General features: G+C 39.6%; 1 protein-coding gene across 1 annotated transcript; it reads right to left on the reverse strand.

Moving 5' to 3' along the window:
• Positions 1-555: 555 nt before the first annotated feature.
• LOC139722750 (uncharacterized) lies at positions 556-22,570 on the reverse strand. The gene is made up of 3 exons (XM_071634032.1): positions 22,227-22,570; positions 1,776-2,112; positions 556-1,315 (listed from the first exon to the last, which is right to left on the reverse strand). The coding sequence occupies exons 1-3, from the start codon at positions 22,312-22,314 to the stop codon at positions 1,045-1,047; spliced, it is 696 nt and encodes a 231-aa protein (XP_071490133.1). The 5' UTR covers positions 22,315-22,570; the 3' UTR covers positions 556-1,044.
• Between the last annotated feature and the right edge of the window lie 1,248 nt (positions 22,571-23,818).

Genomic DNA, 23,818 nt, shown 5'->3' on the forward strand with positions numbered 1-23,818 from the left:
TATCAGTTAAGAACTGATTTATGTTAATTGTCAGTTTGTTCGCTTTTCTTTTATTTTGATTACACTATACACTCATGAGCAGGTACGCAATATGAATTCACAATAATCATATCACTATTACCATCATTATCATATCATCTTTCTTTCTTTCATTCTTTTGTAAGGGGGTTGTCTTGTGACATTCTATACATCGGCATACACAAAGAATCAGAAAGAGTCTGGAGATTCACCCTGACTTTAACCCCCAAGACAACGACCTCCAGCTCAGTTGTATACCAAAATAGTAGTATCTGGCACTCCCATACTTGATAACACAGGAGACTGGGTATATCGCTCAGGTTCACTGGGGACGCATCCGACACACAGGAAGAGAGGTTTGGACTTGGAATGGCCGATTAGCCATATTACTATATAGGATAAGTCAATCAGGTACCACTCTTTCATGGTGTGGATTCTGCCTTGTTTGTGACCCCTTATTGTAACAAGCAACCCTCAATAGGGGAAGTGTGTGTGAGGGATTTTTTTTTTTTTTTTTTTTTGACCGGGGTGACGGGGGGGGGGGGGGGGGGGGGGGGTAGTGCTGTACCCTATTGCCAACAGCGTGCTCATCCTGACGAAGGACAGAACATATTGGTGGAAACGCTGATTTGCTACAGTTCTTTCTCAGGCCCAAATTCATCCGAGAAACAATCTACGTCGTACATAAGAAACCCACACCACTATAATCTCCAAAAACTCATAAATAAAAAAAATCTTATTATCTGTATAATTAGAACTTAATCATAATCATTTATACTCGTAATCTGTTGGATCATCTTCTGACCAGCACAATGGTCGTCAGAGTCGTTTTTTTTTTTTTTTTTTTTTTTGGTAATCGGACCCAGTCCGAGTTACACTTCATGCCAGTGCAGACACGCTTTACATCAGTCTGAACCGCTCTCACACACTTCACACCAAATCCCGACCACATTCACACCAGTATACATTCACACTCGTGTAATCGGTGAACACGTCTGTTCAAGGGACATGAGATGGCGACTCAATTTACACTTTCACGTGCGTCTTGTGGTGTGATCGCGAAGGTTTCCTCGGCTTTGAGGGGCCGTCCAATCCCAACGGGAGCTCGAGCATAAATGGCTGCTCGCTGGAGTCGAAGTCCAGGGTTTCGACGTAGGCCTGCTTGCAGCAGCGCTGAAACTCATCGGCCAACCGCGGAAGGGCACCTGAGACGCACTTGCTGTACTGCCGAATATCCACGTAACGCTGAGGATCAACTCTAGAGACTTTGAAGTTGCCCGGCCTGTTCAGATCATGCCTGCAAAAGGAGACGCAACGAGAGTGAATCATTCAAAACAGACCAACATTCACTCACTCAGCAATAACTGCAAAGCAAATTGCAAAATTGTTGCTGCGCTTTTTTAGGCCTTATCTCGAGTCCTTCGGAATTCATAGTTTAAGACGGAGAGTTCTCTTCTTTCCAGAATGTAACAGAAGATAAAAAAAACCCTCAAAAACTGTGCAACTCAGTGACACGAGCATTTTGAATCTCAAAGTTCTAGCACAGCTTATTGTCAGAACGACGAACACAATATGCAACAGCGAAAGTTTAGATCTTCAAATACCAGGCTACCACGCAATATCACGCCTGGACAAAATATGATGTTTGTCCAACATGTATGGTACTAAGGTAGGTTCCTCGGAAGTCCTGGGCCGTGGATTATGCGGCCGATTGCAACTTAGCAACCAAACTGAATCTCTTCTGCTAATTAACGTACCTCATGAGCATCTGGCGCCGGTAGTGCTCCGGGTTGCAGAGGTGGCCATTTCTGCCGGCCTTGGCGCCGAGCACGCAGCACGTGTTGCGCGTTTCTGGAAGTCGTGGACGCTGCGTGGAGAACATTTCACTGATGCTGCTGCTTGGAGATTTGGTGGGCGGTGTCGGCCTCCGGTCGGAGAATGGTAGACTGTTGAGGGCGTTCTCTGGACCCTCTCCGCTCCCAGACATGAAGTTTGATGTCTCAGCAGCCGCGTGAGTTTGTTCGTTGCTCTCCGGCAACAGCTGCACCCTCTGCTGCGACTCCTCAGCCCTCATCCTCTCCCTCATCAGAAATTCTGGAAGACATTAATGAAAGAATTACCACTTTATTTTGCCATACTAGACTATACTTACAGAAGTAATGACATCTTTTACTCTCGCCCTTATTCTTGACAAATGATCTGTTTCTATGTATGTTATTCATAAAATATATAGGGACATGATACCTAAGATGATCTTTATCAATGATAGTGTTTCCCCAATTATTTCGCCCTGTTCCAGTCGAACTCATTCGTGCTTTTTTTAATATTCCCTGCGTGACTTTGTGTTTGTTTTGAAATATTTTACACATACATAATAATCATAATCTTATATATGTATATATATATATAAGGTTCGTAGCGTGGTGGCCCGGGGGATGTGCCAAAAGAAATGAATTTCGGGTCACCAAAAGAAAGGTTAGTACCGAGACTTAACACATAATTGCATAGGTACCTATGCATAATGATTTGCCTAAACAATATTAGTGATATTTTTAGTTGTAATTCAGTGTTGACGTCAGGTTCATTGTTTCTATACTGAAATTGAAACCAGGGAGCACTGTCCTCTGCATAAAAAGCACTATGGTAAAGGGGAAAAGATTCAAGACTTTGAAATAAAGGATTCGAAGCCTGGTCGGTGCTAACATCGTCGGGATAGTGTTTTGCCCGAGATGTCCCTTAAAGCTACAGTGACGGGTTCTATCAAGGCGGTATGTGATACCCCATTGCGCATACCAGCATTGCTTGGGGTAATGGTGGCGGAGGCGAAGCCCTCCGGTACACCAGTGTATACTCTGAAGATGCTACTCCGGAGACGTAAGACTGAGCACAACAATTAGCAATATAAACGCACTCTTCCAATAGGTTAGCACTTTTTCACAAAGCATTATCAAAATACGGTCCATATTAAAAAAAAATATCATGTCTTTGAGAACTAAAAGCGAAGGATGATACAGATTCATAATAAAAAGACACAGCTTTGAATCATTACAGATATTACGTGTTTTTATGCTGTATGAGTAAACGAACGGACAAACTATAGATGAAGAGAAAAAAAATGTTTATTAGACGTCACCTCAACAGATTGTGTAAGAGGCAGAATTACACGACCTAGACACGTATTATTTCAAACGACAGTCGGGGCAAGCTGTCGTATAAACCAACTGTAGACTCCTTTCCGCTTCCTGTAGCAGTTGAAACACCCTGCGGATGTTCGTTTTATGGAAGAGGATTTCCGATCTCATTCCAAATAGGGTGCGTCCACAAAATTACAACAGATGCATTATTAGTCTCTACTATCAGAGCGAAGTATACGAGTATACACGCATTCTTTCTTGAGTGTCTCTACTGAAATGTCATTCATTAATCACACCATTCTTTTCCTATTGAGCATTGTATTTTTGACATAGTATAGACACACATTACTGACGTACAGAGGGTTTGTAATCCTTCGAGGCTCAGCTAACTACGAGGATGAGTTAGTATGTATGTATGGGGCGCCAAGTGTCGTGTGTTCTCTTTCGTTGCCAAAATTACTGATTTCGTGACGAAAGAGACCATTCGACACACGGCGCCCCAAACTTAATTACGAGCTTATCCTCAAAGTTAAGGATCACCGTCTGAATTTAACCAATGTAAAAATTAACAATGTAAAGTCAATAAACTGGCAACTGCAACCCCGCTCGTTTGAATGTAATGCTTGTGGTACGTCATAACAACTGAAATGGAATTCATGTCCAGAAAAGATAGGAGAATATAGCCTACCTATGGACATATGAAATCATTACGTCATCTAATTTGCATTTGTGATTGTGACCGATATTCGTGTGAAACTCCATCTATCCGGTTGGTTTGAACTTTTTAGGTTTAAGAGCAAGGTAACGACAGAGAGGTCTACGAAGGGTAATGCTTTTATTTTTGGCCATTGTACACCTGTTCAAGTCCTGTATGTGTGTAGTGTAGTGGTGCGTTTATGCTCAATTTGAGAAGGCGATATCAGCGTTTTGATACACTAATCTAAAGTGCCGCTCACGAAGGTACTTTTTATATTTTTTGAATATTTCTATTCATTTTATTCAATATTTAGAAAAATACGAAACGTGTTTCAAAAGCTTGATTATGTTTCCAAAAAGTTAAAAATGAACGCATCCTTACTGGTTTTCCTCTGTGCCCCGTTCCTCCTCTTTTGCAGTCCTTTTTCACACTTCAGAGAAAATAATATTTGCACGTACGTGACGCAAAAAGAGCGTTACGTTGCATTTTCACTGAAACTTCCAAAGTAAACATGTCAGCCCTGCAAGTGCCTCCTTTCCCTAGCCCCCCCCCCCCCAAATCAGGTTCAACATGATGACCTCTGGGAAATTCCGCACATTTTCTTCATGATTGAAGTCTTTTGTGAATAAACACATCGCTTGCTTTGAAACGAGAGAATGTTTTATCATCCTTATTAACAATATTATCATCTTTCTTCCACCCCAGGGTTCCAAAACGATAATACTCGTAGTTTTAATCTTAACATTTGGAGAAGATCTCACATATTTGCCTGATTCGATTAATCAAAATGATAGCGGGCCCAACAGCGATTGGCATTTCGGCTCTGCATGGGAGTGGCTCCTCTTCCTCTTCCCCTCATTCAGTTTCTTGCCACCAAGTTTCTCGGCCCAGTTAGCCGCTCCATTTACCCATTACCAATGGATTATCATCAATTTCATCCGCGATTGAGAGTAGGAGGGGGGCACCAGCGTACCTGGTGACGCGAGCCGACCTTTGACCTAGAAAAGAAAAGAATGACGGGCGCTTTCTGTCTCCTTCTTGCTGTTGTCGAATCCACAGTATTTTCTCTTATCTCTCTTCATGTACATACACATGAACACATTCATGTATATATGCATGTACATACACGAAAATTGTCATGTAACATTATGTCATATAATATGTGTGTGAGCGACGTTTATGCGTATATCAGTGAGATCAAACCAAAGGAAGTACTAGGCGAGATCGCTTACAAGCAGTACTACCTCCTTGATCAGATTGGCTAAAAAATATATATGAAAAAGGCGATAATTCTCAAATCGTTGAAAAGCCTTCAATCTTTCCAATATCCAACGTTCATGTAGGCCTACTTCAAGCAGGGTGGTGATGGACTGAATATGTGGAAGCAATCCGTTTCTAGTCATCAACATAGAACAGTGCACTCCCTTTATATTATTTAAAACGAACACGGTTATTTCACGAAATTCCGATTACAATGACGTAAAAATGCAGGCCGCAACATTGTTGGCTGTATGTTTTTTTTTTTTTACTGTTTATTTGTTTGGTTATCACGAAATTTCGAAGAAAACTGCTGGTCCCGAGGACTTCGTTATAACGGGAGACCACTGTATACCTCATAGATTAAGAAAACATACATCACGGAGGTAATGAAGGTAACTCATCCAATGGTTCATGGGTTTGTTCGAGATTGGTGCAATACCACTGCTGACATTCTATTGCTATACATAATGATTACCCGGTATTTAAATATTATGATGGTCGACGTACATGGTCCCCTCCCGTATGGTAGATACCGGAGGCATCAAGTATCACATTGCTTTTTTGCCTCTACTGGGAGCCCTATTATTCTCAACAGGTTATTTACGAGCACTCCTCCTATCTTCAACCTGTTTGACACGACAAATTTAATCACATGATCATCAAAATACCACAGATAGTCACAAATGCCAAGCTTGTGATAATCACGTTTGGAGCCCTGCCGAGTTCTTCCATATATCATGGAGATAATGTTGTAGCTCCATAGTTGGAACATGGACCTACGGTCCATGGTGGGAACATGGAGTTACATGTAGGCCCTACATTCTACATGTACGGTATTATTCATGTCGGAATTTGTCTTGAAATTCACAAAATTGTATTACTGTTTAAAGTTTGTTTTTCATTGTATTGTTGTGTTATTATCTGTGTATTTAAAGGTTGTAATCAAATGAGTTAAAAATGAAATGACAACGACATGAAATGAAATGAAACAAATGTCCTAAACATTGTAGCTCCATCGAGTCCATGGTTGGAGCAAGTCTCTCTAACACATCCCTGGTTGTAGTTACGCGCCAGTCTATAGATTGGAGTATGTCTTGGGGGAGGGGGAGGGGTAGGGAGTCTCGGAATTTCTCTTAATTCTCTCTCTCTTTCTCTCTCTCTCTCTTGTAATCTTCCTCCTTACGAATATCACTCAATTCAAGTACAATGTATTATGGATCTGTATAGAAAACAAGGGCTCTTGTCCTGTATAGGCCTCCGTCGTGGGTATAATGTCTGACAAATGTGACGCGAAAATATAATAATGTTCTGTTGATAAGCTGTCACCGCCTATTGATCCCTTCGTTTTGGAGGTTTCTCGCTTCGCCCACTTGAAGTTACGGAATATATTGTTCTCATGTGTTTGGAAAACACACCTGTTAACTGCGACATACTTTCCTATCCGAGCAGATCCAGTGTAAAGGTCTATTTTAGGCTATTTAATGAGCAAGAAATATCCCCGGATGTTTCAACAGAACTGTTGCTCCATTAGCGGCATCGCAACAGCCTGATGCGAAAAGCAGTCGGATGTATAGAGCCCACGATGGGATAAACGGTAGATCCTGTTGTTTGGTGGATATTTTTTCGAAAACATCTCCGGAGCTGGCAGGCAGGCCGCGTGGATTGCCCCTGTTTTTCCCAGGGTGCAGCGCCCTGACCCCCTCACCTCTTCCATTGACCTTGAATCAGGAGCGGGGTCAACAACGAGCAGGACGCCTCGAAGAGGACAGCTTGATCCATCTGATATAATCACATCTCTAACATGCCGTTAACGTTTTCTCCAGCACCTTTCCAGGTTTGGTGTTTGATTGGTCACATGTCATCACAAGATACCGAGCTTGATATACCACTACCAGAGAGGTGGGAATTCTCACCTCCCTGGATATACATAGGAGGGAACCAGGGAGGTGGAGCTGGACGACGTACAGGTCCTGTGCGGAGTTCTTAACTCCTTGTGCAAACCAAGAAGTTATCAAACCATCATCATGAACTCGACCCAAGCAGCTAGAAGAGCAGATAATTGGGATATGAGTCAGTGTTTAAAATCATTTTAAACACGGCTTTCAATGGAGATGACATATATTGTTAATTGTCATTCACTGCTAAACAGGAAATACTGTGAGACCAATCCTACCTTATCATTTTAAGCACTTGACAGCCTCGGAAGTGTCGACAGATATCGTTTAGACTTTTTTCCATTCTATCATGACCATCTTCTACATAAGATACAGAACGTACTTGGAACTATAAATACTCTCTCTTTTTAAAGTGTTTCATGTACTTTGAACAGCACTCGCGGGACCGGACATTTTGAGATTGGATGAATTCGAACATTTCCCTCCCACTGACCTTTATCAGTCTAGTTAGTAGTTGGTCCCTGCTTAATGGTAGTTAAGATAAGTTAAAATGGTGTAGATATGCCCTCTCAGAACATGTGTTTTTCTATTCTGTCTCTAAGTATCTTTTTCCCGTCTTGTGTAGTTGAACGGAGTAATGCATTGAACTTTTTTTTTCTAAATTGTGCTATATACATTGTCGAATTTACTTTGGTAGGGAATTGGCTTGTAAGCACTATTTCAGGGGTTACATTGTTGAAGGCTGTCATACCCCGAGATCTCTCCTACTATGTATATTAAAAACTGCACAGATCTCTTGGAACATATTATGCTATAATAAAGACCCATAATCATTTGAAAACACCCATCCCCCGGCTTCTGGAAGGCGTACTACTACTAGTGTCTCTAATGGCATTTAAATGTGGTAAATTCGATGATATTTCACTACATGATTGATATCTGCGTGGATTCTTTATTTATAGCATTCCCGGTTAAACATGGCAAATGCTATCCTAAAGGCTTGTGCAAATTTGTAAGCCCTGTTGTGCTTTCTGAGAATTTGGGTTCATTGCGGATTATCCACCTTGAAGATAATTTAACACTGAAAAGAACGTTACCCTAGGACTTCCAATTTGAAAAAACAAAACATAACGAAAAGTGAAAAGATTAATTGGCTCGCTTCGGGGCACTATCGTTATAGTGTCATATGACTGGAAACCGTGACCTGAAAGGAGAGCACGTGGTCTCACAGATCACATTGCGTCCTCCCCACGCAATGGTTCCCGGGGCAATGGAATCAAAATCAGCATGTATAGTGTGCTACACCGTCTTGCGATGGATGTTCCAAGAGAGAGTTGTTAGACGTGCCGAGCTGTTGCAACGTCCCTGCATTGACCGGTAGGGTCCATGGTCCCTGGAACTCGTTTTCTCAGCCCTTGCCACTTCACAACAAAAACAAGTCCTAAGGAGAAAGTGGCCTTATTAGGTGATCCGAGTATCCTCTCGGATCACCTTCTGTATCTGTACTGAATCTTTCTTCTTTAGGTGATCCGAGTATCCTCTCGGATCACCTTCTGTATCTGTACTGATTCTTTGTTCTTCTTTTTATTCTTCTTTATTTCTAACCAAAATTTGTGCAGCGGTTAGCTCAGAAAGTGCGTCGCCTTTCAATGTCAAACTTATACCATATATGTATCATGTCCCAAAGACGGCAGATCAAGTAAAATCATAGTGATCAGTTGACCGTGACGTCACTATGACGTCATTATATGAAAACACATTTTCATTCATATCTCATTAATGGAATGGAATTTTGCAATAGAATTTACGTCACATACATTTCAAGTTATGCGCATTTTACTCATATTCTCAAAATTCATATTTTCTCTTAAAACGTGCGCGTACGCGCGCGTTGAAATATTTGTATGCTCAAATCGACCTCAAATTTTTTTTGCACACGTTTCAGACCATTTCGAGCATTTTTTGAAAAATTGAAAAAATTGGACGGACGCGTACGCGCGCGCACATATTCGCACACACAGCTCATATGCAATTAAAATTTCCCGTCTTTTTTACATTCATCAGATGCCTAAAATGTCAAGGAATATTTCTACCAAGTTTCAAGTCAATCCAACTCAATATGACGTCATACGGGCCCGTCAAAGTTGAAATTCCGCGCGCGCGTCAATGGCGATATACAGTGCAACGATGCCAGAAAAACGCCAATTTTAAATCCGATTTTACTCGTCAGGATGGACGGTAACCTCCCATTTTCTTGACATATTCTGAAAGTTGATGAGTTGGATATGTTATTTCATGGGTTGGCGATGCTGGCAAAATGATTAAAAGATATCAAATTTCTTAATAAAGTAAAAAAAGTAAATTTTCAAAATGACGTCATCAAATTTCAAGTTCACTCGAGCGTATCTCACTAATCCTTTGCCAATTTACACTTAAATTTCAGTATGTTGTAGCTTATTTAATGATCTTTCATTAATATAATTACAACATTTTGATTGGAGGACGGCATCACCTCATAAAAATGGATTGAAAGTAATATTGTCAAATTTGACCAGTTTACGTGTTATCTCTATGGGAGAGCAGTTTTTCTGGCAGTGAAAATTGACATGACTCTCTTTTTCGAGCACTAGCTCACTTATGCTTCGGTGAATTTCTCCCAGATTTTAGTATGTTGTAGCTGAGACTTTGGGCTATCGTAAGTGTGCCCTTCATTTTTTCATACGATGTCGGCATCAATTCGAAAAACTTGGTTGAAAATGGCACGAGGCTTCGATGCAGCGTCATTTTGCTTAATACACAGGGCCTATGGAGAATGAAATAGGTCATTGCGTAGCGCATCCGACTCGTAATCCTAAGGTCCCTGGTTCGAGGCTCACTCCTGCCAATATTTTTTTAAATTTTTTTAAACACTTTTTTTCTTCTTTTTCTTTAGTTAATCTTAATCTCCCTTTCCTTATTTTATCTTTTTCTGATTTTTTTATGCTTCTCCTTCAAATTTCTATAAAATAACATAATTTTTTCTTTATTTTTCTTTCTTTCTACTACTTTCTGTGCAATAGATGAACAACAACAATGGCTATCAATGCCATATTTTGCACATGTCTAGTACATGTCACGTACATTATTTCATAAAATAACAACTACTTGATCGGACACCATCTTGGGTATGTAAATTAGGGTCAAAGGTCATAAATGTTTCATCCTGTATCTTGGTGAATACATGTCCTATCTTTCCCATATTTTGCACACGCAAAGACCATGTTACAAGAATCATTTCACAAAATAACTACTAATTGCTCAGATGCCATCTTGGGTGTGCAAAGTGGGGTCAAAGGTCATATGTACTTCTTTCTCAATCTTCGCTATTACGTGTTATCTCTATAGGAGGGAGTTTTTCTAGATGTGAAAATTGACATGACTATCTTTATCATGCACTATCTTACTTATGCTTCCGTGAATTTCTCCTAGATTTTGATATGTTGTAGCTGAGACTTTGTGCTATCATATAAGTGCCCTTTGTTTTTTCACACGATGTCGGTATCACGTCAAAATACTTGGTTGAAATTAAAGCTCATCAACGATGTATTGAAATTTTTCTTTCTTTGCACAACTTTCTTTGCAAAACCACAAGTAAAACATGCTCTATCACCACCATATTTTGCACATGTTTAGTTCATGTCACCTACATTATTTCATAAAATAACGACTTCTTAATCAGACGCCATCTTGGGTATGTAAATAAGGGTGAAAGGTCATATATGTTTCATCCTGCATCTTGGTGAATACCTGTACTATCTTTCCCATATTTTGCACACGTATAGACGATGTCGCAAAAATCATTTCACAAAATAAACACTTTTTCCTCAGATGCCATCTTGGGAGTGTAAAAGTGGGTCAAAGGTCATATGTATTTGTTGCTGTATCTTTGTTATCTAGTGTATACAGAATTTGGTACCACAGATGGCAGATATGACTCCCTTTTCTAAATGAGAATCCAAACATCACACGGCCAATGTCTCTAAACACATATGAAACCTGTATGGTCATGCCTATTGCAATCAGGACTCGAATAATTCATTAAAAAAATCGGATCACCTTAATTTGTCAGTAATGACAAATTACAATCTCTAGTTAGGTGATCCGAGTATCCTCTCGGATCACCTTCTGTATCTGTACGGATTCTTTGTTTTTCTTCTTCTTCTTCTTTATTAGGTGATCCGAGTATCCTCTCGGATCACCTTCTGTATCTGTACGGATTCTTTCTTCTTTTTTTTCTTTATTTCTCCCCAAAAGTTGTGCAGAGGTTAGCTCAGAAAGTGCTATGCCTATCAAGTTCAAACTTATACCATGTATGTATCATGTCCCAAAGACGAGAAATCTAGTAAAATCATAGTGATCAGTCGACCGTGACGTCACTATGACGTCATTATATGAAAACACATTCTCAATCATATCTCATTAATGGAATGGAATTTTTCAATGAAATTCACGTCACATATATTTCAAGTCAAGTGCATTCTACTCATATTCTCAAAATTCATTTATATCGTAAAACGTGCGCGCACGCGCGCGTTGAAATATTTGTATGCTCCAATGGAGTTCAAAATTTTTTTGCACACGTTTCAGACCATTTGGAGCATTTTTTGAAAAATTGAAAAAAATGGACGGACGCGTACGCGCGCGCGCATATACGCACGCATAACTCATGTGCAATTGAAATTTCCAGTTTTTTCACTTTGATCGGATGTCTGAAATGTTAAGGAATATTTATACCAAGTTTCAAATCAATGCGACTCAATATGACGTCATGCGGGCCCGTCAAAGTTGAAATTCCGCGCGCGCGTCAATGGCGATATACAGTGCAACTATGCCAAAAAACTGCTAATTTTAAATTCGATTTTACTCGTCAGGATGGACGGTGACCCCCCATTTTCTGTACATATTTTGAAAGCTGATGAGTTGTACATGTCATTTCATGGGGTGGCAATGCTGACAAAATGATTAAAAGATAGCAAATTTCTTACTAAAGTAAAAAAAGTAAATTTTCAAAATGACGTCATCAAATTTCAAGTTCATTCGAGCGTATCTCACTAGTCCTTTGTCAATTTTCACCCAGATTTCAGTATGTTGTAGCTTTTTTAATGTTCTTTCAAACATAAAATTACAAAATTTTGATTGGATAATGGTATAACCTCGTAAAAATGGATTGAAAGTAACCTTGTCAAATTTGACCAGTTTACGTGTTATCTCTATGGGAGTGCAGTTTTTCTGGAAATGAAAATTGACATGACTATCTTTATCGAGCACTAGCTCACTTACCCTTCGGTAAATTTCTCCCAGATTTTGATATGTTGTAGCTGAGACTTTACGCTACCGTAAGTGTGCCCTTCGTTTTTTCATACGATATCGGGATCACGTCAAAAATTTTGGTTGAAATTCAGGCTTATCTTCGATGTATTGAGATATTTCTTTCTTTCTGCAACTTTCTTTGCAATAACTCAAGAAAAACACGCCGTATTACTTCCATGTTTTGCACATGTTTAGTTCATGTCACGTACATTATTTCATAAAATAACAACTACTTGATCGGACACCATCTTGGGTATGTAAATTAGGGTCAAAGGTCATAAGTGTTTCATCCTGTATCTTAGTGAATACATGTCCTATCTTTCCCACATTTTGCAAACGCAAAGACCATGTTACAAGGATCATTTCACAAAATAACCACTTTTTACTCAGATGCCATCTTGTCTGTGCAAATTGAGGTCAAATGTCATATGTACTTCTTTTTGTATCCTCGTTATGACGTGTTATCTCTATGGGAGGGAATTTTTTTTAAATGTGAAAATTGACATGATTGTCTTTATCGAGCACTAGCTCACTTACCCTTCGGTGAATTTCTCCCAGATTTTAATATGTTGTAGCTGAGACTTTGCGCTATCGTTAAATTTGATTTTGTTTTTTCATACGATGTCGGGATCACGATAAAAAACTTGGTTGAAATTAAAGCTTATCTTCTATGTATTGAGATATTTCTTTCTTTCTGCAACTTTCTTTGCAATAACTCAAGAAAAACACGCCCTATCACCTCCATATTCTGCACATGTTTAGTTCATGTCACGTACATTATTTCATAAAATAACAACTACTTGATCGGACAACATCTTTGGTATGTAAATTAGGGTCAAAGGTCATAAATGTTTCATCTTGTATCTTGGCGAATACCTGTCCTATCTTTCCCATATTTTGCACACGTATAGACGATGTCGCAAGAATCATTTCACAAAATAACCACTTTTTCCTCAGATGCCATCTTGGGAGTGTAAAGGTGGGTCAAAGGTCATATGTATTTGTTGTTGTATCTTCGTTATCTAGTGTATACGGAATTTGGTACCAAAGATGGCAGATATGACTCCCTTTTCTAAACGAGAATTCAAACATCACACGGCCAACGTGTTTAACAACAGACGAAACCTGTATGGTCATGCCTATTGCGATCAGGACTCGAATCATTGATGAAAAAAAAAATCGGATCACCTTAATTTGTCAGTAATGACAAATTACAATCTCTAGTTTCTCCTCAAAAGTTGTGCAGAGGTTAGCTCAGAAAGTCCGCTGCCTGTCAATTTCAAAATTATATCATGTATGCATCATGTCCCAAAGACGGCAAATCTAATGTATCATTGTGATCAGTCGACCGTGACGTCACTATGACGTCATTATATGAAAACACATTCTCAATCATATCTCATTAATGAAATAGAATTTTTCAATGAAATTTACGTCACATATATTTAAAGTTATGCGCATTCTACTCATGTTCTCAAAATTCATATTTTCTCTTAAAACGTGCGCGTACGCGCGCGTTGAAATATTTGTATGCTCCAATCGAGCTCAAAATTTTTTTGCACACGTTTCAGACCATTTGGAGCATTTTTTGAAAAATTGAAAAAATCGGACGGACGCGTACGCGCGCGCGCATATACGCACGCACAGCTCATATGCAATTGAAATTTCCAGTTTTTTCACTTTGATCGCATGTCTGAAATGTCAAGGAATATTTATACCACGTTTCAAGTCAATCCGACTCAATATGACGTCATACGGGGCCGTCAAAGTTGAAATTCCGCGCGCGCGTCAATGGCGATATACAGTGCAACTATGCCAAAAAACTGCCAATTTTAAATCCGATTTTACTCGTCAGGATGGACGGTGACCCCCCATTTTCTTTACATATATTGAAAGCTGATGAGTTGTATATGTCATTTCATGGGTAGGCAATGCTGACAAAATGATTAAAAGATATCAAATTTCTTAATAAAGTAAAAAAAGTAAATTTTCAAAATGACGTCATCAAATTACAAGTTTACTCGAGCGTATCTCACTTATCCTCTGCCAATTTTCTCCCATATTTCAGTATGTTGTAGCTTATGAAATGTTCTTTCATTAATGTAAAAACAACATTTTGATTGGATGACGTCATCGCCTCGTAAAAATGGATTGAATGTATCCTTGTAGAATTTGACCAGTTTACGTGTTATCTCTATGGGAGAGCAGTTTTTCTGGCAGTGAAAATTGACATGACTCTCTTTTTCGAGCACTAGCTCACTTTTGCTTCGGTGAATTTTTCCCAGATTTTAGTATGTTGTAGCTGAGACTTTGGGCTATCGTAAGTGTGCCCTTCATGTTTTCATACGACGTCGGCATCACGTCGAAAAACTTGGTTGAAAATGGCACGTGGCTTCGATGCAGCGTCATTTTGCTTAATACACAGGGCCTATGGAGCATGAAATAGGTCATTGCATAGCGCATCCGACTCGTAATCCTAAGGTCCCTGGTTCGAGGCTCACCCCTGCCAATATTTTTTTTTCATTTTTTTAAACACTTTTTTTCTTCTTTTTCTTTAGTTAGTCTTAATCTCCCTTCCTAACTTTATCTTTTTCTGATTTTTTTATGCTTCTCCTTCAAATTTCTATAAAATAACATATTTTTTTCTTTATTTTTCTTTCTTTCTACTACTTTCTGTGCAATAGATGAACAACAACAATGGCTATCAATCCCATATTTTGCACATGTTTAGTTCATGTCACGTACATTATTTCATAAAATAACAACTACTTGATCAGACACCATCTTGGGTATGTAAATTAGGGTCAAAGGTCATAAATGTGTCATCCTGTATCTTGGTGAATACATGTCCTATCTTTCCCATATTTTGCACACACAAAGACCATGTAACAAGGATCATTTCACAAAATAACCACTTTTTGCTCAGACGCCATCTTGGGTGTGCAAAGTGAGGTCAAAGGTCATATGTACTTCTTTCTGTATTTTCGTTATGACGTGTTATCTCTATGGGAGGGATTTTTTTTAATGTGAAAATCGACATGCTTTTCTTTATCGAGCACTAGCTCTCACTTACCCTTCGGTGAATTTCTCCCAGATTTTATGTTGTACCTAAGACTTTGCATTTTGCATCTTGGTGAATACCTGTCCTATCTTTGCCATATTTTGCACACGAATATAGACGATGTCGCAAGAATCATTTCACAAAATAACCACTTTTTCCTCAGATGCCATCTTGGGAGTGTAAAGGTGGGTCAAAGGTCATATGTATTCGTTGCTGTATCTTCGTTATTCAGTGTATACAGAATTGGTACCAAAGATGGCAGATATGACTCCCTTTTCTAAATGAGAATCCAAACCTCACACGGCCAATGTCTCTAAACACAGATGAAACTTGTATTGTCATGCCTATTACGATCAGGACTCGAATCATTGATTAAAAAAAAATCGGATCACCTTAATTTGTCAGTGATGACAAATTACAATCTCTAGTTCTTTGTTTCTTTCTTTATTTCTCCTCAAAAGTTGTGCAGAGGTTAGCTCAGAAAGTGCTTTGCCTCCCAATGTCAAACTTATACCATATATGTATCATGTCGCAAAGACGACAGCGCAAGTAAAATCATAGTGATCAGTCGACCGTGACGTCACTATGACGTCATTATATGAAAACACATTTTCATGCATATCTCATTAATGGAATAGAATATTTCAATGAAATTTACGTCACATATATTTCAAGTTATGCGAATTTTACTCATATTCTCAAAATTCATTTTTATCTCAAAACGCGCGCGTACGCGCGCGTTGAAATATTTGTATGCTCAAATCGAGCTCAAAACTTTTTTTGCACACGTTTCAGACCATTTGGAGCATTTTTTGAAAAATTGAAAAAATTGAACGGACGCGTACGCGCGCGCACATATTCGCACGCACAGCTCATATGAAATAGAAATTTTCAATTTTTTCACACGGATCGGATGTCCGAAATGTCAAGAAATATTAATACCAAGTTTCAAGTCGATCCGATTCAATATGACGTCATACGGGCCCGTCAAAGTTCAAATTCCGCGCGTGCGTCAATGGGGATACACAGTGCAACTATGCCAAAAAAACGCCAATTTTAAATCGGATTTAACTCGTCAGGATGGACGGTGACCCCCCATTTTCTTGACATATTCTGAAAGCTGATGAGTTGTACATGTCATTTCATGGGCTGGCTATGCTGACAAAATGATTAAAAGATATCAAATTTCTTAATAAAGTACAAAAAGTAAATTTTCAAAATGACGTCATCAAATTTCAAGTTTGCTCGAGCGTATCTCACTTATCCTTTGCCAATTTTCAGGTAAATTTCAATATGTTGTAGCTTATAAAATGCTCTTTCATTAATGTCATCGCACAATTTTGATTAGATGACGACATCACCTCGAAAAAATGGATTGAAGGTAACCTTGTCAAATTTGACCAGTTTACGTGTAATCTCTATGGGAGTGCAATTTTTATGGAAATGAAAATTGACATGACTATCTTTATCGAGCACTAGCTCACTTATGCTTCGGTGAATTTCTCTAAGATTTTAATATGTTGTAGCTGAGACGTGGGGCTATCGTAAGTGTGCCATTCGTTTTTTCATACGTTGTCGGGATCACGTGAAAAAAAACTTGGTTGAAATTAAAGCTTATCTTCGATGTATTGTAATATTTCTTTCTTTTTACAACTTTATGTGCAATAACTCAAGAAAAACATACCCTATCACCACCATATTTTGCACATGTTTCTTTCATGTCACGAAAATTATTTCTTAAAATAACAACTACTTGATCAGAATCCATCTTGGGTATGTAAATTAGGGTCAAAGGTCATAAATGTTTTATCCTGTATCTTGGTGAATACATATCCTATCTTTCCCATATTTTGCACACGCAAAGATCATGTTACAAGAATCATTTCACAAAATAACCACTCTTTGCTCAGATGCCATCTTGTCTGTGCAAAGTGGTGTCAAAAGGTCATGTGTACTTCTTTCTGTTTCTTCGTTATGACGTGTTATCTCTATGGGAGGGAATTTTTCTAGATGTGAAAATTGACATGATTGTCTTTATCGAGCACTAGTTCACTTACCCTTCCGTGAATTTTTCTCAGATTTTAATATGTTGTAACTGAGACTTTGCGCTATCGTTTCGTGCCCTTTGTTTTTTCATATGATGTCGGGATCATGTTACAATACTTGGTTGAAATTAAAGCTTATCTTCGATGTATTGAGCTATTTCTATGTTTCTGCAACTTTCTTTGCAATAACTCAAGAAAAACAGCCCCTATCACCCCCATATTTTGCACATGTTTAGTTCATGTCACGTACATTATTTCATAAAATAACAACTACTTGATCGGACAACATCTTGGGTATGTAAATTAGGGTCAAAGGTCACAAATGTTTCATCCTGTATCTTGGTGAATACATGTCTTATCTTTCCCATATTTTGCACACGCAAAGATCATGTTACAAGAATCATTTCACAAAATAACCACTTTTTGCTCAGATGCCATCTAGGTTGTGCAAAGTGGGGTCAAAGGTCATATGTACTTGTTGCTGTATCTTCGTTATAGTGTATACAGATTTGGTACCAAAGATGGCAGAATGACTCCCTTTTCTAAATGAGAATCCAAACATCACACGGCCAATGTCTCTGAACACAGATGAAACCTGCATGGCCATGCCTATTGCGATCAGGACTTGAATCATTGATTTTAAAAAAAATCGGATCACCTTAATTTGTCAGTGATGACAAATTACAATCTCTAGTTGCTTCCCTGTCGGGTCGAATCGCAATACTCTGTTATAATGCTCCACACCACCTGTCTTGATTGGATCGCTTTAAACCCCACGTCTCGTCAATATCTAATCCCTTTATTTACTTCCTTTGCTGTATCAAGAAGAAGAAATAAGGATCAATCGATTGGTGTATAAAACACGAGATGAATAATGGCCTCCTCTGGTCATTGTGAACCCCCACCTCCCGCAATGCGGGGCCTTGTCTTGGATAAACACAATGGCCTTTACATGTATTGCCATGATGCATCATCTTAGCAGGCGCCTAATCGACACCTGTGTGTTGGAGTCTTTTTCCAGACCTGACCATATCCGAGGTTGACATGACGAGAGGTGGCAGCAAGGGGCAATTCGAAAATCTATTAGTCCTTGTAAAAGTTCAAGTGTGTAATGCTGGCACTGTGGTTAGACCTCAGCTTTGGCAACATTAGTCATAGAGTGCAGGTATGGAAACTGCTCATCTCTGACTACCGTAATACTCGCTGCTCTTTCAAGGACCTGTGCAATGCAAGCACGTTACATGTGTTGATTTCTAATATCCTGAGAGCCACTTGTGTGCAACTTGTGTGGCCGATAAAATATCTAAATATGTGTCATAGATGATTGTATACAATGTTTACATTGCTTTTCCCCCGATCACTTGGATCAGGGAGGTGGAAGAGAGCCTCTTCCACCTCTCTGCTTGGATTCCCCCCCCCCCCCCCGAAAAAAAAAATCTTCCATACTAAGATTCCTTTGATAATATTATCTATCAATCACAGTTCCATTTCTAATTTGGTTAAAGAAGACATTGGAATACACCTTCCCCTAATCTGGCCATAACTTGCATGTTTCAATAGGCTTGACCACTGCAAAAGACGTGTTTAGTAGCATGAAATTTATGGTCAGTTCAGGGGAAGGTGCGTTTCAGTGACTTTTGTTAATCAAATCAGTAATGTAGCAATGATTGACAGATGATGTCAGCGACAGAATCTTCTGGTTTTGTGGGTAGATCAAGTAACCTAAAGAAAATAGCTGAAAAAATATTATAAATATATGGGACAAATTCATATGATTATTCTTTTTTTTGGGGGGGGGGGGGGCACACAAGTAATGATCAGCTTATCATAAATCAACAGACGTCAACATGCATTTTTCCTTGAATAGGTCCTTGTTCTCACGGAGCTACGTCCCTGATGTTTTTGAGATTCATACCACATTGTGATACAATGGTCCCTATCATGTCAAGTAAGCAGGCTAGCAGCCGAAGTGATACAGAGTGGAACATGGATATTCTCAGAATAACTTATATCATCTATACTTCTCTCTGACATCATGAGAAAACCGTGGAGGAATGATCGTGGACGTCCCCCCTATGAAAGAAAAAGGAATGAGGATAATCTCAATTCCTCCTACCACGGAGGTGGGAAGAGATGAAGGTCATCTTCCACCTGGCTGCTTACAGATACGTGATGTTGATATCAATTCATGAAAACATATCAGATAATAGCTCCATGATCCACAACATTCAATTGGGGAATGTCGCGTCCCTCGAAGTTTTAGTCGTATCTACTAACATCTGGGACAGAAGTTGGGGAGCGATGAGTGATTGGCACAAGAGTAATTCTTTTTGACAACATAAACAGCCAGAAAGGAGTGGGAAATTACAAAAGTGATGAATGTCTATTATTTTGTTAGCACGTGATGACATTGTAGCAATTAACACACCTGCTAGCTGCTAAAGGTTAGAGGTCACAGGTGGGCGTAGAGCGAATGACGTAAATTATTTCTGACTCTACCATGATCGTGGGAGGAGGGTGGTCGTTTGAATTTGTCAATTATTGGTAGAGGAGTATCGTGTTATTTTGTTGTGGGTTTTTGTTTGCTATGCGCATATCTGTTTGCTTTCTTTTTAGTTTGTTTATTCTGGTTTTGTTTTGTTTTGTTTGTTCTTTTTTTTTGGGGGGGGGGGGGTTAAGGGGGAGGGGCAAGGGGAAGAGGTCACAATGGGAATACGCTAGTGGTTCCTAGAATCCTCTTCTGACGTGGAACGTGGAAATCAGAATCAATCAGAATCAAACTAATGTGACGCTAACAGGTGGCGGATTTACACAAGAAGCAAGGCTGTACATACAGGGAGGGAGGTGGGTCTCCTTCCACCTCCATGGTGTTACATTCTCTCCTGCAATAATTAGAGATTTGCCTTCACTTTTTTGTTCGTTCTTTTGCGAGACAAGGTAATTAGAGTGTGAAGCTCTGGCTCTGTCTTTCACACAATCATTAGACTTGGTTTGATTATCAAATGATCACAATAATCATATGACTACACGGGGAAAAATCACTCATCAAAACTTTCCTTCATAAGAAAAAAAAATGAGTTGAAGATGGCATGATATTAGGCCCTACACTCCATGATTTTTTTTTTTTTTATGGGGGATGAGAGAGAATTTATATATAACAGTAGAAATCAACTACTATAGTATGCTCACTTTTCTGCTGTAAGAATGTAAAAAAGTCAAATTACAATCTTATTAGCACATAAAAACACAAATTGAGGGGTTTCCTTGTGAAAAAAAGACGACAGTAGGTGCATGTAAGGCCTACATAATCTGAGTTTTCAGTACAGAAACGCAGGGAAAGCGAAATGTCCCTTCTTTCCTTTCTGGAAAATCCCCCAGGCTCTGTTGTCAGAAACTCGTCTTGCCGCAGCCGAGTAAACGAGAATTCGAACACACATACACATTTGAATTGAGTCTACTGCTCCATGGCAAATTGTGCTTGATTTATTTTGCTTTGTTTTTGTTTGTTTGTTTGTTTGTTGTTGTGCGTTTGTTTGTTTGTTTTTTGGCTGCGAAATTTTTCGCAAGGGATCCTATCAACAATCGTCATAGCGACGTATACGAAAAGAAATGGCTAAATCATTTCGCGGAACACGCCTGACCAAGTGGCATTTCTGGGAATACCGGGAAGACCCTCTGGCATTTTTCCTAGAGAGCACAAACATACTTTCAACTGAAAAAACAACAAACAAACACCAAAGACGAAACAAATTATTTCTGACCTCAACTCTGCAAGGAAAGGTGAAACTCTCAATTTTGACCTCCAGCTCCCATGGGTTTCAAGACCTCCTGTTTACGGTTTGTGCAGGGAGGGGAGTGGGTGGATCTCTCTTTCACCTCCCTGGTTTGTGATAGCTGGAGGCCGATAATTGAAAGTGAAGTTACATCGCGCTTATCTTTATGAATAATTTTCTGCTCTGAGGGCAGACTCTACATGAACTTTTATTTGTATTTATTCTCATAGGTTTATACTCACCAACTACCTGAGATATAGAATTTCTGGGATATAAGTTTTCAATGTCATCACCCACTCCCCCTCCCCCCACCACCAACTTTTCTCTCTTCGGAGAGGGGAGGGCGAGCCTGGGACGAGCCAGCAAACTGTTCGTGTTATGATCAGGGAGGTGGGAACGAGGCTGCCTCTACATAACATCATGACTCATAGGAACACGTGTACGCAACAACTGTGCATGAGATGAGGAAAGCTCCAAAGTGAGACAGATATGAGAATCTTTCGAGGAAATGGTCCCGTTATCTCGTGATTAATCCTTTTTTTGTGTGTTTCACATTACCACGTGTTAGGTGGCCAATTAGTGTGATACTTTGTATGACAGCGAGCAGCGACAAGAAACCGAAAGTTAAATTTTGCGCTCTTCAACTTGGTTTCGCCAGTGAATCACTTGCTCGTTTTTTAGTGCGTTTGACTATTTTGATCGTTGTTATGATTGCAACAACAAAAAAGGGCAAACATGTGGATGAGGAGATGATTTAGCATTCACAGAAAAAGCTGTCAATACAAACCATAAATCACGTGATAAGGACAAAAGTAGGAAAAGGAAACAGCTCCTATCGCAAAACTTATCGACTCTCTCTTGAATGTTCAAAAACGTTGTCTCCAAATGTTTATTACACCATGGAGCTCCAACATGGTTACACTACTAAGTACTAACTCCCCGTGAAAGTCGTGCCTTTGACTGCCATGTGAATATAGAAAGTAAAATGGCTTACCTTGCAGAGGGTCGACGTTGAGAACTGCCAAGCTGAAGCTAAAGCACGACAGCATCACCAACAGGACTGGCACGGTGCTCGATTTCATGATTGATGACTGTTTTTGCTCTCAAGAGAAGGAAGTTGGTACAGTTATACTGCAGTTGCTCGGGTCAGCCCGCGTGAATGTTTATCGTAGTCTTTTCTTTCTTTTGCAAAGGCTCACGCCAGACCGTATGAATTGGGCAGTATCAATGTATGAAAACTTCACTGCTGGTGCTGTTAGGAGTCGAAAATTCACGATAGTTCAGCCCTTGGTCGTGTCAGCGTTGCTCGTTTGATCATGGGATACACTGCTTATTTGGAGTGATTGTCACTGTATATATATTGAGATATCGTATTTTCCCCCTCTTTTCTTCACACGCGTTATTCCACTCTCGTCCGTGGTCTCTCACATCTTCAGTCAGCGCCGGGTTTGCCGTCACCTGATTGGCGGGTTGTCAAAAGTGGTGCGAGGATTTGACAAATCAGACGAGGCTCTAATCGCGCGTCCCCTCCTCCCGACACGCCTACCTTTCAGAATGAGTTACGGCAGTGTTTTTGTTTTGCGGTCCAATGATTCATGATGTAAACATAAACTTTGGGTGAACTAGCACAGCGTGGAGAAGACGTCCATTTACAATACGTGAGTGTGTGTTCCATTTCTCTGGTCAGTGCCCCAGGACGTACTTGCACTTCTTGCGATATTCTGGTTTGGAATACCGATTGCTTTTTGCCTCAAACATCCTTTTTCTCTCTTTTTCCTATAGGGGAAATACCACTAAAGATACCAGGGGTGTAATCTAAACAATTTGGGAAAGTTTTGCCCCTCCCCCCAAAAAGATGTAGAAGGTTATCATGTGTTTTACTTTTAGTTGCATCTGAATATCAATTACATGGCATATAAGTTGAGATATAAACAAATGTTACAAAAATATGCACATGCACCAATGTCAACCACAATTGTTGAACCGGAATAATAAAATCCTTTTGTACAGATCAGTATACCTACGATGCTCAACCGTAGCAAAAGGGGAGTTATAAGATGAACATATCAGGGATCAAATCAGGGATAGATAGGCTATAAGGGAAGAAAAAAAGACATGAATCTTCGGTCATAAAACAGGGCAGGATCATTTACCCCGATTCCTTAAGGCTTAATGAAAGCAAATTGACCTCGGGTAGATTTGTTGGGTGTTGTTTTTTTATTTTTTATTTTCAGCTAATGCGTCAAGTAACTCTCTTAACAAACTCTAACGAGGCACCATCGCTCACAGGTATCACCTGTTTGTTCCTGTTCGTTTGACGATGACAGGTTCCCCTGACTACGGAAAATTGGCGTCTACTGACCACGCGTCGATGGCTAACGCATGGGCGTAATGCCACAGTTCCACGACAAATAAAACGTAGAAAGTTATTAAAAAGAGAGTTCCTCAAATATCCTCGACTTGTGCTTGTGACGTATCACCTCCCATAGGAGTAACTTTGGGGGGGGGGGGGATATACCCCTCTGTCTTCTGAATGACGTACGTAAGTCAAGTACTCAAGGAGGTCACCCAGAAAAAAAAAATGAG

Source organism: Diadema antillarum, unplaced genomic scaffold (genome assembly GCF_040938485.1).
Source record: "Diadema antillarum isolate AM-2024a unplaced genomic scaffold, OU_Dant_1.0 scf00000170, whole genome shotgun sequence".
Classification (NCBI taxonomy): domain Eukaryota; kingdom Metazoa; phylum Echinodermata; class Echinoidea; order Diadematoida; family Diadematidae; genus Diadema; species Diadema antillarum.